This window comes from Periophthalmus magnuspinnatus, chromosome 23, assembly GCF_009829125.3.
Source record: "Periophthalmus magnuspinnatus isolate fPerMag1 chromosome 23, fPerMag1.2.pri, whole genome shotgun sequence".
Lineage (NCBI taxonomy): Eukaryota > Metazoa > Chordata > Actinopteri > Gobiiformes > Gobiidae > Periophthalmus > Periophthalmus magnuspinnatus.
Genome location: NC_047148.1, coordinates 1390754 through 1406193, shown reverse-complemented (window position 1 = coordinate 1406193; position 15440 = coordinate 1390754). Strand labels below are relative to the sequence as shown.

The window sequence follows — 15440 nt, the reverse complement described above, 5'->3', positions numbered from 1 at the left end:
ATGGCAGAGGACTTGACCCGGCAACTGTGGACAGACATCGCAGATTGTGAGTATTTCTCACTGCAATTTGACAAGTCCACGGACTTGAGTGACACTGCCCAGATGTGTATTTTCATTCGTATGGTGTTTGCTAATATGACTGCAAAAGAGGAGCTATTACCAATGCTACACATGAAAGAACAGACACGAGGAGAGGACATATTTCAGTCATTCAAAAACTTTATCGAGAAAACCCAGCTCTCAGTGTATAAACTGGTGTCCATCACCACACAAGTAGCACCTGCAATGACAGGATATGCCAAGTGCAGGCAGGACAATGTTGCAGGACGATGCCAAGTGCAGGCAGGACGATGTTGCAGGACGATGCCAAGTGCAGGCAGAACGATGTTTTCTCTGACTTCCTGGATTACCACTGCATAATCCACCAGCAAGCTTTGTGCACTAAAATGCTAAACATGAAAGAGATCATGGATGCGGCAACAAAAATCACCTGTTCTATTTGCGCCAGGGCTCTTCAAAGGCAGCTTTTCCGTGTGCATCTGGAGAAGGCTGACAGTGACCACTCTGAGCTGTTGCTACATACTGATGAAAGATGGCTTAGTCAAGGGAAATTCCTACAAAGATTTTGAGATTAAGGATTTTTTCCGTGAAGCTGGACATGATGAATGCAAGCAACTAAATGACGGTTGCTGAATGACCTTAATCTGGAGCTGCAAGGAAGAGACAAAACTGTAATCAACATGATTAGCTCAGTTAATGCTTTCAAATGAAAAAATGCAACTTTACTCCTCAAAGCGGCAGCGCAATGATTTGGCAAATTTCCAAAACTTGGCATCAGAGCTGGAGGCCCAAGGGAAGACTTGTGCGCAACTTAACAGTGCACGTTACACAGAGCAGACTGACAATTGTTTGTCAGAGTTTGACAAATGCTTTCAAGACTTTTCTTTGCTCGAGCCAGTCGCCACATTCATGTGCTATCCATTTCAGGAAGATGCTGAGGTTGATTCACTTGCATCAAAAATTATAACACAACAACAACAGGTACAAAATCAAGGAAGACAACTGAAAGGAACAAATTATGGACTGAATGAGCAATACCCAAAAGAAATAATACAACGCCGCCAAAAACTTTATCCGATCTGCAAGGACATGATTCAACAAGGAAAGAAGGCAATCATTGTTTTGGACAAACTGTATATAAATGGACAACTATACCGGAATGCAGTAATAACCCCTTGGCTTTACTAAACTTTCCAATAGAGTAACCTCTCCATAACTCAATAACACACTGAACCTACAAACACACATACATCCATCCTTTATTTCCCCTACATATACACAGACACACGCACACGCACACACACACAGACATACAGACACACACATGCACGCACGCATGCACATGCGCACTCTCTCCCTCTCTCTCTTGCTCGTTCTCTCACTCTCTCTCATATACAAAATTGATTCACATAATCGAGGTCTCAACTAACTAATTTAGACCTACAGAACTGCACTAGTCTCCCCACCCCCAATTAATAACTTTATCCAATGGCTCTGGACTATGACTCTCCCTTTTATCTTTATTCATTCTCTTTCTCTCTCCTACATTTGCACTCACTTGCAGACATACATATACTGCCATGCTTCTTCTTTAGTTTCCTCAACCCCCTATCCAACTTTGTTTATTTTATATCTACCTCTTATTTTCAAGTTTCAACATTTTCCTGTTATCAGTTTATTCAAATGATGCATTTACTGTCTCTTCTGTCTTGGTTTTGCACACTTAACACAAACACATGTGCATACAGACACCAAACACATTAACATTTGTCACTTGGAATGTGCGTGGTATTCGCACACAGGCGAAAAAGAAAAACATTTTCAGCGAACTCCATAAACTAAAACCAGACATATGTCTTCTACAAGAAACTTACTTATCAAATTCAGATCTTGATCAATTACAATTTAAAGAATTTAACAGTATATATTCATCTACATACAACAGCAGACAACGAGGGGTATCAATCTTAATACACAACAAACTTATGTTTAACCATCTCTCGACAATAACTGACCCTGAGGGATGGTAGGTCATCATCAATGGCACCATTTCCAAAAATAAATTTACACTATTATTATTGTCATTATTATTCCCTTATTCATTAACTAATTTATTTATTGAATTAATTTATGGTTATGATGGAGATAAATAAATGGATGAATATAAACACACATATTAAATATTAAAATAAATAACATGAATTATTAAATATAAATTGTAAATATAAATATATAGAATATATATAAATATAAATACACAATAATAATAATAATTATGAATACTAAATTAATTATTAATCGATAATAATAATAATAATAATTAACAACAAATATGTAAAAAGATTAGGGCTAGCAAGTAATGGGCCCGTTCCTAGGGGGTACTGCCCCTTGAGTGTGGGCTCACCAAGACCTTGCCTCTTTTAATGCATTGTACAGGACACGCACGCACACACATTAAACATTTCAATCTAAATAACAAATACCACCATGAGGACTACAAAACTAACATTGAGTAATATTGACCAGCATCATTGACCACTGAGTATGACAGCAACAATAAAATATTGTTATTTTTACTATTATTATTATTAGTATTAGTATTATTTTTTTCTCTCTCCTCAGTCAGTATTATTTTTTCTCCACACACACACTCACACACATATTTACAAAGAAAACCAAGACAGATACACACACCAAATGTCAAACCTTTTTCTGTAAATAGTAAGCTGTAAATATTGTATGTTTTTCTCTATCACTGGGTGTTCTTCAATAAAAATAAATAAATAAATTATAACACTGTTTCACCTGAACTCTGATAAAGTGCATGAAGAAATTTTGACATTACAAACAGACAGCTGAAGTCCAGAGCTTATGGACAGTTTTGGGACCTACTCACAGAGGAAAAGTACCCCAAAATGAGGAAATGTGCTATCACCTTGACTGCATTATTTAGCTCTACTTATTTATGCGAGTCAGCCTTTTCCCCACATGAAGATCATTAAATCCAAGTACCGTTCCACTATGGCTGATGACCATGGAAGTGTGCTTGAGGCTGCCTGTCAGCAGCTACTGCCCGAACTATACATCCCTCACTGATTCCATTCAGTGCAAGTCATCAGAGCAGTAATCTTCATTCCAGTAAGTTTAATTGTGTTGTGCAGCATTATCTCATGACTTTAAGCAAGGTATATCAAAATGCATTGTACATGTAAAAATTCATAATACATTTACAAATAAAAATATGTTTAACATTTTTGTATTAGGTGGTAGATCTTTCAGACACGATCATTTTAAAAGTAGCTCACATACTGAAAAAGTCTGAGCACCCCTGCCTTAGGGACATAGTTTACTAGTCAGCAGTTAGGTTTTGGTTGTTCTTTTCTAACTGTCCCCTCGAGTTTTTGCTGTATTTACATTCAGACTGACCTACTTTTGCCTTCTACGTAACCAACTGTGTATTTAAGTGTATGTAAGTGTTTTTTTTTTATGTTCGTATCTCATTTCTCGCCCAGCTCTTAACTGGTGCTGACTCCAGGTTTCAGCATCAGGAGCAACCTTTTTTTGAGTGGAAAACAGCAGAACTGGTAATGAATTGGGCACTGGCACAGAATGGGCACCAGCTCTGTGGAAAATGAGTATGAGAGGATGGGAATTATGATATGACTGGTTTACGCGTACGTCTTACAACATGCACCCTCCTGACTAAAGAAACAATACTTTCACTAATAGTGAATAGTAGTGCTGTGTGACTGCGTGTTACCATGGAGAGCCAAAAGCGTCCTGGCTCTGAATAGAAGCCACAGCAGAGGGGGCTGGGGGGGTCGGGCAGGTGGATGGGGGGCAGTTTCTCCTCCTCTGTTGCTTCCTCTGGCTCCAGCTCATAGTTGTGGGTCTGTCTGTGTCGTTCCTCTCGCTCTTTGTGTTTCTTTTCCTTCAGGGCCTGCCAACGGGCCACCTCCTCCTCTCTCTGTCAAACAGACAAACTATGGACTAGTACATATGTTAAAGATATCAAAAATCAGACATTAGACAATACTAAAACAAGTATTGAAACTAGATACTCATTTGAACAAGTATCAATACAAAATTAAAGTCGCAAGTGTGACGCCCACAATGTGTGGGCACATAGTTTTTATTTAATGCAATTTTGTAAATGAGTATTAGTGGTGGTTTTATTTTGAGAAATGAACAATTGTAATTCTGATTTTCACCACGTGATGGCAGCACGCGCAGCAAGACGGTTTGCGAGAGGTCATGCGTCTGCTTCCTGTTAGCGGCAGTAACAGTGAGCCAAGACAACACGAAATTAATGTCTCCGTCTCACTTTGTTTATTTCAGGTTGGTATAGTTTCACCAAGCACGAAAATTGACTCATATGAAGTCCTAATGATATAACTTTTGTTGTAAGATTTGCTAGTCTAAGCTAGATGTTTACTATTTGATGTATTTTATTTAGATATGTGATTAGCTCTTTATGCTAACTAGCGCTATTTCTCCGCTGGCTCCACATGCTGTAATGTCAAATTGTCCTCTCTCGCCACATTTTGATTCTATTAAGCAATGTATTTACACATGTAAATGTAAAATGAGATGTGAAATGTAATTTGAAATTACAATGTGCTTATGTAAAAATAAAGTTAGCGGCAGTAGCAGCGAGCCAAGACAACACGAAATTAATCTCACTTTGTTTATTTCAGCCACCAACTCTCCCCTACAAATAATATTTTAAACTAGTAGCGGTGGTTGTATCGGCCCAATACCTGCTACACAAGCAGCATCGAATGGCCGTCACAGGCCATACTTCACACTTGACCAATGCGGCAGTCCCTGAGGGTGGCGCTAATGCACCACTTGCATGTGTTTTCTTGCACCTTTGGGCTGTACTTGTGACCAAACAAAGTCTACAGTCATTGGAAGCGCTCATGCAAAAAATGCCAAAACATGGGTTTTCGAGGTGTTGCCATGGCAACACTGTGCAAAAAAAACAAACTTGGTCCCTTGGACTTTTGAGATGGGGATGACCTTAAGAGTCATTGTGTGAAATTTAACGTTCCTAAATGAAGCCAATAAGTTCTTATGAGACAGTGAAATGTACACAAATTTGTACATTTTACCCAATAGGATGACATGGACTTTTTTGATTGGGATGACATGAAGAGTCATGGTGCCAAATTTCACTTTATTTTATTAATCCAATATTTTTCTGATAAATGGGAAAATTTGGGAGCATTCCCATTAGGACAACATTGGCAATTTGGTTGATCGCCATGGCAACATGGTGCAAAAAAACAACATGGGTCTGGTTGACTTTATTGTTTGCCATGACCCAATGGAATTTTACGTCAAATTTGGCAACATTTGGTAAAACTAAATATTCTGCCCTCCATACAAAATAAACAGTAGAATTAGGCCAGAAAGTTTTACAACTGATTTGAATCTGAGCCCAATCAGACTTGTGTGTGCAAACGGGAGCATATTTTGACATGTGAAAATTTCAAAAATTCTGATGGAAACCATTCAAACCATGATCGGCATCATCATAAATTGGATAACTTTTGATGCCCCACTTGTCTAGATGATGTATAGTGATTTTCAGCCCTGCCTGTGAAGCCCCCTAAGAAGTGTTGATTAAAATGCGAAAAAGAAAACGCTGACTTTGCATTTCAGAATTTTCAATGCAAGTTGGCCGACTTCCGCTTTGTCAGGGGGTATGGCCATAATAATATTTTGTGTTTGGCATCACTTGAAGACCGTGTGTTCCAAATTTTGTGGCTCTATGACAAAGTTGACGTCGGGACGTCTCCCGTTGATGCATAGTATTTTGACTTTTGCAGGGGGTGCTGTCGCGCCATTTTTTTTGTGGCCAATTATACAACACATAAAAAAGTAAATTTTTCGGCAGACCTGAATTTGGGGCAAAATTTAGTGAGTTTTTGAATATGTTCAGGGGGTGAAATTCCTGCTTCGTCCATTGACTCAATGTTGACGATGACGTGCTAGCAAGAACAAATAGGCCTACGGCATGGGTTGCTAGGATAATGGAGTCAGGGCAGGGGGCGAGGGGGCACATGAAGTTGCGCACTTCGCCAATGCAGTCATCATTCCGGAAGCAATAGGTCCTATACCCTGTATGGGCTCAGGCCTTATTAAAGCCGCAAGCAGCATCGAACGGCCCTCGTGGGCCGTGCTTGCCCCTGTTTCATTGCGGTGTTGGGCTGCACTTGTCATCAAACAAAGTCAAAAGACATTGGAAGGACTGATGCACAAAATGCAAAAAAAAAGGGTTTTCCAGGCATCGCTATGGCAACACCGTGCAAAATACAAACCTGATGAGTCACTGTGCCAAATTTCACATTCCTCAATGAAGCCAATAAGTTGTTATAAGACTTTGAAATGAACGAAAATTTGGAAATTTTCCTATTAGGATAACACGGGCTCTTTAGCACATTGCCATGGCAACCCAGTGAAAAATATGACATGGGTTTGATAGACTTTTTTGAATGGGATGACATGAAGATGGCCGACTTCCGGTTTGTCAGGGAATGTGGCCATCATAATATTTTTTGTTTGGCATCACTTGAAGAACATGTGCACCGAATTCCGTGGCAGTACGACAAAGTTGACATCAGGACGTCTCCCATTGACACAATTTATTTTGACTTTTGCAGGGGGCGCTGTTGTGCAATTTTTTTTATGCCCAATTATGCAACATATTAAAAAAAAAAAAATTCAGTAGACCTGAATTTTGGGCAAAATTTGGTGAGTTTCTGAATATGTTCAGGGAGTCAAACTCTTGCTCAAAGAGCCCATTGACTCGATGTTGACATTGACATGCTAGCAAGAACAAATATGCATACCCATTGTCTGATTTTTCCTGTTGTGTCTGATTTTTCCTGTTGTGTCTGATTTTTCTTGTTGTGTCTGATTCTTCCTGTTGTTTTGTTTTTTGTGTCTTGGCGGCACGGTGACTGAGTGCCATCACTCATGTCTCACAGCAAGAAGGTTGGTTCGATCCCCGGGTCACCAGGCCTTTCTGTGTGGAGTTTTTCATGTTTCTCCCCGTGTCTGGATGGGTTTCCTCCGGGTACTCCGGTTTCCCCCATCAACCAAAACATGAACGCCCTTCGAGACAACTGTTGTTGTGATTTTGGGCGTTACAAAAATAAATGAATTGAATTGAATACCCCATGCTTATGGCATGGGTTGCTAGGATAGTGGAGTCAGGGTAGGGGGCGACAGGGGGAACGAAGTTGCGTGCAAAGCGCGCAACTTCATGAAAACGGACTGTGATAATGAGTGCATGGCCAAAGCCCAAGCACTCATCGTTGCGGAAGCAAAAGGCCCTACGTCCTGTCAACATTGAGTCAATGGGTGAGTCATACTGTGTTTTAGCTAAAAAAAAAAAATTAAAAAGCATATATTTTTTAGCTCAAACACAGACTTTAATGATACTAATAACATTTTACATGGTATAAAAAACGTGTATACTATTTCATTTTGAAGCAGCTCTAACTTACCTTGGGTTGCCAGATCTTGCGACTGAACCCAGTTTGCACTAAACTGATAAGGGCTCTCTACAACTTTCCTGTGTATTCCAGGTGTCCTTTTTTCTAAAGTAGAGGTCACTTAAGTGCAGTGTATGGCTGTACCTGGAAGCGTGACTTGATGCTCTTGAAGCAGAAGGCTCTGGTGGACAGTGTGGTCAGATGATAGGTCTGTCTGTGCACAGACAGGTCCAGCTCTGGACTCTGCACTTCTACCACATGGCCCGTCCCACACAGCACAAGGAGTCGGCTCTCACTCTGAGGCAGCAACACAGCAGCTCATTTACAGCCTGACAATGTGAGGGTGCTAATCACCTTTTGTAGTGTTCATAACAGCTATGGATCATCTATTCCACTTTCAACATGTTCTAACAAAGGTCACAAAAAAGGAAACATGAGAAAACATTTAGAAAAGCATTTTAACATTTGAATCCTTTTTTATTATAAATGGTTTTATTGTACTGAAAAACAGAAAAACATACATGCTTACTGTGAGCTGCTTTGTATCTCCACAAACCTGACTCTTATTTGGCGTCTTCTTGGATATTACAAGCTACTGAACTTGTATCTGATTTAATATATGTACATATGTAACACATTTATCATATGTTTATACTGTTCTACTTGTAAATCTCATTCAGGTAATGTTTCCTCATGTAAATATTCCCTATCACAGAGTCTGTCATGAGACTTTATTGCAGAAGATATGGGGTCTGTGGAAGACTTACGTGGGAGTGTGGAGACCACTCTAGAGCCCGCACTGGGCCGGGCACTAGTACAAAGCCCAGGGGCTGATACTTCTCCCCCACACTGAAGAAGAACACTGAGCAGTCTGAGCTCTGGGGACAAGAAGGATTCACTCAAATACAGTTTAAAACAGAAAGTATATCTAATATAAGAGTGAACATAAAAGTGAAGAAATACCATCTTATACTTTTAGATTTTATTTATTATTTTGTATCATCAAAAGAGGACAAGTTAGGCCTGCCACGATAATTACCATATCAACTTATCATTCAATAATTGAAAGCTGGAATCAATATTTATTGTGCGTACATTTTCTTTGCAGTACTATTTTTTGACTATATGATACAATTTAAGCCATAAAAGGTTGAATTAATAAACATCCATGGCTCATTAGATGGAAGTTAAGTACTAAAGTCTTTATTTATTGCAGCTCATAATTCTTCACAATATTGTACATTTAGAATAGTTTTTGTGGATTAAATTTGCTCTTGGGTTATTGTGTCGGTAGTTTCAATATTATCATTTATCATCTATATTTATTTCACCAATATATTGAACTACAAAATTTGTTATTTTGACAGACCTATGCAGATGTGAGACTCCAAGGTTAAAGTCAGAAACACCTCCAAAGGTAGTGGAGAATGAGACAAGACCCTGTTGGACTTCTAGATACAGACAGAATGGCAATGCTAATATTTGAAATAATAAAACTCCATTTACTTCTATGCATATGGTCTTATATTACCTATAAATAGTTGCACATTTAGCTGTTTGTTGGGTTGCTATGTGCTTGACTCACTGCAGTGGCGAGCATGTCAGCGTTGTGGTCATAGGCCACAGCGCTCACACTTGTGCTGTGGGGTTTGAAGGCCTGTCGGAGGCGCAGCTTGGCCTCTTCTCTGTGGCTCTGCCTGGGGAGCGCCTGTAGCTTCTGGGGGTTAAAGACATCTAGGAGACGCACCATTCCGTCCTCAAAACCCACCGTGAGCAGCCCCCCGCCCCGCTCCACCTGTATGGGCACACCGGGAATCAGGCCATTAAAATGTGTTGTCAAAGTTTTCTGCAATGCGATTTTTTCTGGCTAAAATGGAAAAGTAAATGATTATGATTAAACTTATGACTAAATATACTGGCATTTCGGTTGAGTAAACTATGACCAAAATTACACATACAGATTTTGCCGAATAATAAAAAATAAACTAAACTTAAAGCCGCAAGCAGCAATGATGGCCCTCGCCCCCCCATGCAACCGCCCAGGGCCAGCCACTGCCCCCACGCAGCATTCTGCCCACCCGGCTACCCCCCGGGCGCTATCCGCCCCCCTTCACAATGTTTCTATAGCGCAGTGTGGCCATTGCATTATAATGGTGGTCCACGGCATTGAACCGGCAACCTCGTGCATAATACAGACATGGTGTGATTGACTTTTTTGCCCCTTTTGAGGCCCACAATTATCTCCCCAAGTTTCATGTCTTTCGTGTCTTGTGTCTTTTATGTGTACAGTAGGGGAGGCTATAGAGGTCACTGGCCCCGTGCTCATTATGGTTCTCTATTCACAGTGTTATTCTGCATCAGTGGTTTGAATTTGAGCTTTTTAGGCTGATCCATGTGTCCGTGAGGGGGAATCAAAGAAATGAGGAATGAAGTCATAATTTGAAGGCATGTTATGCATAAACCGTAAAGAATATCCCTGAAACGTGGATGATTATTCATGTTGGTGGGTCACCTTTATAATAGGGGGCGCTATAGTGTTCATTTTGATGAAAATTAATATTGCACTCCATTCATGCCCCAATCACGCATATGTGATGTGAATGTGAGCTCTGTAGACCAATGCTATTGGTCATGAGAGGACATCGAAAAAACAGGAAACAAAGGCGTTTTTTGCCACCGTGTGGAATTTGGAGAAAACGTGGATATTGTATGAAACCCCATGTGTCTAGATGTGGCATGTGAAACCTGAGCTCATTTGGACCAAAAACCTGTGACTAGATACATTTTGAAAACACGCAGCAAGAAAAGTGGCGAAATTTTGATCCAATATGGCCGACTTCCTGTCTGTCATAGGGCAGTGGTTTTATTCATTTTTATGCTTGTCTCGCTGTGCTCAATCACTGTTCTGATATTTGTTCGTGTATTCCAAAATTTACCAGCCTTCTGTCCCATAGGGGTGAAATTGTAGGTGGCGCCGTCAAGTCAGGGGGCATGGGGCATTGTCGTGATGCCAATTTTATTAAATTTTTCACTGAGCCAGTCGATCCTATACCCCCATGTGAGACTTTTTATGCATGTTCAGGGGGTGAAAAATGCAATTGTTTGGGCAGAAAAAAAGAAAGGGCAATGTTAATTTTAAGCCGCAAGCAGCGATGATGGCCTTCGCCCCCTTGCGTGACCGCCTGGGGTCAGCCACCGCCCCCACGCAGCATTCCCCCCGCCCGGCCACCCCCCGGATGCTATCCGCCCCCCCTAAAATCAGTGCCTGTGTGAAGGACATCAAAACCTGGATGACTACATCAGTCCTGTACTAAAATATCTGCACTGGCTTCCTGTCGAGCTTAGAATCAAATTCAAAGTCCTCCTCCTGACATACAAAACCCTAAACGGTATGGCCCCATCCTATCTGCAAGATGCTATTGTCCTGTACCAGCCAAACAGAGCACTCCACTCTCAGAATGCAGGACTATTAGTGGTTCCTAGAGTGTCCAAAAGTACAGTGGGAGGGAGAGCATTCAGTTACCAAGCTCCTGTGCTATGGAATCAACTCCCTGCTGATGTTAAACAGGCCCCCACAGTCTCTGTGTATTTAAGACCAGGCTTAAAACCTTCCTCTTCGGTATAGCTTATGACCAGGTTACTTAGTTTAATGTCACTCCGAACTAACTATGACCAGATTGCCTGGGAGTGACATTAAAGCCCGGGATAAGACAGGCTGCAGTAGGAGATAACAAGCTGGGGGAATTATGGCAACCTGAGCACTATCCTCTGCTTCCTCCTATTTTCTCATCAGCAATGCTATTCACATGTTGTCCCCTGTCCCACTCCCCCTGTGGAGTGTAACTCTTTCAGATGCCCCGATGACAGCTGGACCCTCTCCTCCTCCCCGCCTGGCCCTCCTCCACCCGCCTCCTTCTCCTCCTCGCCTGGCTCTCCTCCTCCTCGCCCGGCTCTCCTTCTCCTCGCCTGGTCTTCCTCCTCCCCGCCTGGCCCTCCTCCACCCTCCTCCCTCTCCTCCTCGCCTGGCTCTCCTCCTCCTCGCCTGGTCTTCCTCCTCCTCGCCTGGCCCTCCTCCGCCCCCCTCCGTCCTCCTCGCCTGGCCGATTTTTCTTGTTTTGTCTGATTTTTCCTGTTGTTTGATTTTCCTGTTTGTTTTTGTGTGTAGGCAGCACGGTGGCTGAGTGGCAACACTCATGCCTCACAGCAAGAAGGTTTGGTTCAATCCCTGGGTCGCCCAGGCCTTTCTGTGTGGAGTTTTGCATGTTTCTCTGTCGTAACCAGTGAGGCGTAAGGACCAAAGGTGCGAGACTCACGACGTGTCTTTATTCACACTAAGTGATCACAGAAGTAATAGTTCATAAATCAGAGTTCATAGTCCAATAAATCATAGTTCATAGTCCATAGAAGCTGGGGAGCGTAGGTGCGGGTCCGTGAGCGTGGAGAAACATAAGTCCACGACGAGACAGGGAGAACACAAGACCCCTCTTATCCACGGCAGGTGGTGTTGATTGCGTTGATGGGAAGCAGGTGCGCGCGGGAGGAGTCAGGACTCCGCCCAGCCCCGGAGACAGGCAGGTGAGGGAGGGGGAGATGAGAATGCAGGGAGAGCAAAAACAGGGATCATGACATTCTCCCCGTGTCTGGATGGGTTTCCTCTGGGTACTCCGGTTTCCCCCATCAACCAAAACATGAACACCCTTCGAGACAACTGTTGTTGTGATTTTGGGCGTTACAAAAATAAAATGAATTGAATTGAATTGAAGATGATCCCCAAAACGTGGATGATTATTGACAATGTGAGACTTTTCGTGCATGTTCAGGGGGTGAAAAATGTGATTGTTTGTGTGGAAAAAAGAAGAACAATGTTAATATGCAGGGTAGCCTTGGGCTGTGTGGCCCTCGCTCCTAATGAGGGGGGTCTGTGGCTTTGCACCGGGAACATCGTGCATAATACAGGTGTGGTGAAATAGACTTTTGTTATGTTTTGAGGCCTAGAATTATCTCCCAAAATTTCATGCCAATCGGACAAAAATTGTGTCTTTTACGTGTACAGTAGGGATCGCTATAGAGGCCACAGGCCACGTGCTCAATACTGTTCTCTATTCAAAGTCTTATTCTGTATCAGTGTTTACAATTTGAGCTCTTTAGGTTGATCTATGTGTCCGTGAGGGGAAATCAAATAAACAGGAAATTAAATCATAATTTGATGGCATGCTAAACATAAACCGTAAAGATTATCCACAAAACATGGAAGATTATTGAATATTCAACAACTGTACATGATGTAAATGGAGTTTGAGTTAATTTGAATGAAAAACCTAGGATTAGATAGGTTTCACGTATGTGATAAATGGTGTGTGAATTTTAAACCAATAATGAAGTAATTTTTTGACGGCGAGCTACACCAAAATTATTCCAAAACGTGGATGATTATTGATGAACAACCTCTATAGATGTGGCATGTGGAGTTTGAGCTCATTCGGATGAAAAACCTAGGACTAGGTACATTTCATAGACATGCAAGTCAAAGTGGCATGAAAATTTAAATAAAATTAAAACTGCAAGGAGTGACGCTATTGAGTCATTTTGATACGTACATTTTTTTGAACATCAATATAATACATTTTTCACCAACCTTGAATTTTGGGTCCAATAAAACAAATAAGACTTTTCATTAATGTTCAGGGGGTCAAAAATGATTTCAATCCGACAAGCGTAATAATAATAATAATAAAAACTGCAAGCAGTGATAAAGGCCCTCGCCACCCCTTGCGACTGCGGGGTACATGCCACCATGGAGTTCTTGCATCTCGTTCCCGCTTACTTTGCCCCTCCCTCCAAAATCAGCGGCTGAGTTATACTACTCCATTCATTCCAATGAGACCATTTATAACATTTTCATGTGTAGCAAATTTCAATAGTTTATGACAAAGTCATTTTTTTGATCCCAGTTAACAAAAAACCCATGTATGTCAATGAGAAATGTCAGACGTTGCCATGGCAATGCACTTTTAAATGGAGCTATGTTCTCATTGGATTTTTTGTTCAGTATAGGAATGTCCATGCCAAATTTAAAATGTTTTTGACAACGTAAAATTTTTTGGATCCCATTCACAATTACAAGGGGGCGCTGTGGAGCAATGGATTGTCTCAGCTATGTAAATTGTATATCATTAGGTTCAGATCAACAGTGTTACCAAAATGTATATTAATGCCAGTTTACAGGGCACAGCATGTTTGAGTGAAGTGCAAGTAAATACTAAACGCCATTTTTGTTTGCATTTTGGCCACACCAAGATTTTATGACTTAGCAAAATCCAAAACAGTAGCCTATAATCCCACATGGGTCTAGTTCATTTTGACCAATTTGCAAGTTTCTTGAATGAAAATCCATGGTGTAAAAAATTAAAACGAGAGAGTTAAAATTTTGAAAAAAAAAGGGTTCCGCCCACAATGGCCGACTTCCTGTAGGGTTTAGGGTGGGGTCATAATATAATTTTTTACTTGCCTTGTCATGTTCTATGTTTGTACCAAATTTCATTTGCCTGCGATGAAAAAGGTCTCTCATTGCTGTAATGTATTTTGATTTTTGACGTAGCGCTATTGAGTCATTTTGCAACATTAATTGTGTTTCACATGAAAATACAAAATTTGTCATCAATCTTGAATTTTAGGCCATAATTTGATTAGCGTAGAGCATCTATTTAGTCTACAATAAAGTCCAGTACTCTGAACCCCATGTATTTCAATGACACATTTATTACCACGGTAACATGGTTGCAGATACAGTTATGTTCTTTTTGGCATTTTTGTTCAGTTTGTGAAGCCAGATGTCCATGCTGAATTTCAAATGTTTGTGACAAAGTAATTTTTTTAGCCCTATTCAAAAGTTCAAGGGGGCGCTGTGGAACAATATAATGTCTGACCTATGCAAATTGTATATCATTGCATTCAGAACAAGATTTTGAACAAAACATATATTAATGCCAGGAAATAGGACACTGCATGTTTAAGTTACAGGCCATTTAAAACTTAAAAAAACGTCTTTTTTCTTTTCAGACTGGCCACACCCACATTTTATGACTTAGAAAAATTCAAGAGAGTAACCTATAATCCCACATGGATCTAGTTCATTTTGACCAATTTGCAAGTTTCTTGAATGACAATCCACGGCGTAAAAAAATGTAAATGTGAGAGGTAAAATTTTGAAAAAAATGGTTTCCAGCCACAATAAAAAATTGGTTTCCAGCCTACTTCCTGTAGGGTTTAGGGTGGGGACATAATATAATTTTTTACTTGTCTTGACATGTTCTAATTCCTCAAGTTCAACCACTTCAGCTCTCAGCATGTCCCAGGTCAGATGACTTTACTTTTTACTATACTTTACCTACATTTAGACATTTAATTTATGTACAAAATATTAAATATATTCTGTTTAGCGCTAGTTGTTATTAGCTAACTGTTAGTCAAATGATGCTGTCACTTGATGTCGGTGCAAATTGGGTAAAGTTTGCCACAAATTGTACTAATAAGATTAAGAATAACCCAAAAAAATTGTCAAGTAGCAAAAAGTATTTTTATTATTTAGTGTCACTTGTTGAAAGTAATTTCAAACTAAATATTAAGTTTGAGTAAAGAGACGGTTGTTCAAAAAGTAAAATGTAACTGAGTACTACACATCTCTGCTTATAGACTTCCTCACAGTGGGAAAAGTCATAGGTGCAGGGCTGGTGAGGCGTCTATTTATTCAACATAAGTGGCATCATAATAATTGTGATAGGCCTGTTTTAGACTCAATGTGGGTTATGGGTCAGGTGTCTCTACTTTTAACAAATTTGATACCTGTTAACGGTAAAGAAGGGAATATATTGTCAT

The 15440-nt window shown here is 40.6% G+C and overlaps 1 protein-coding gene across 1 annotated transcript in view; it reads right to left on the bottom strand.

Annotated features, from left to right (window-relative positions):
* Positions 1-15440, bottom strand: part of LOC117391418 (cilia- and flagella-associated protein 44) — a 72721-nt gene that overhangs the window by 32274 nt on the left and 25007 nt on the right. Inside the window, exons 12-15 of the mRNA XM_033989229.2 lie at positions 9151-9360; positions 8333-8443; positions 7710-7862; positions 3821-4027 (exon numbers count right to left, since the gene is read on the bottom strand). Of these exons, the coding sequence (XP_033845120.1) occupies positions 3821-4027; positions 7710-7862; positions 8333-8443; positions 9151-9360 (681 nt within the window). The remainder of the gene's footprint in view (positions 1-3820; positions 4028-7709; positions 7863-8332; positions 8444-9150; positions 9361-15440) is intronic.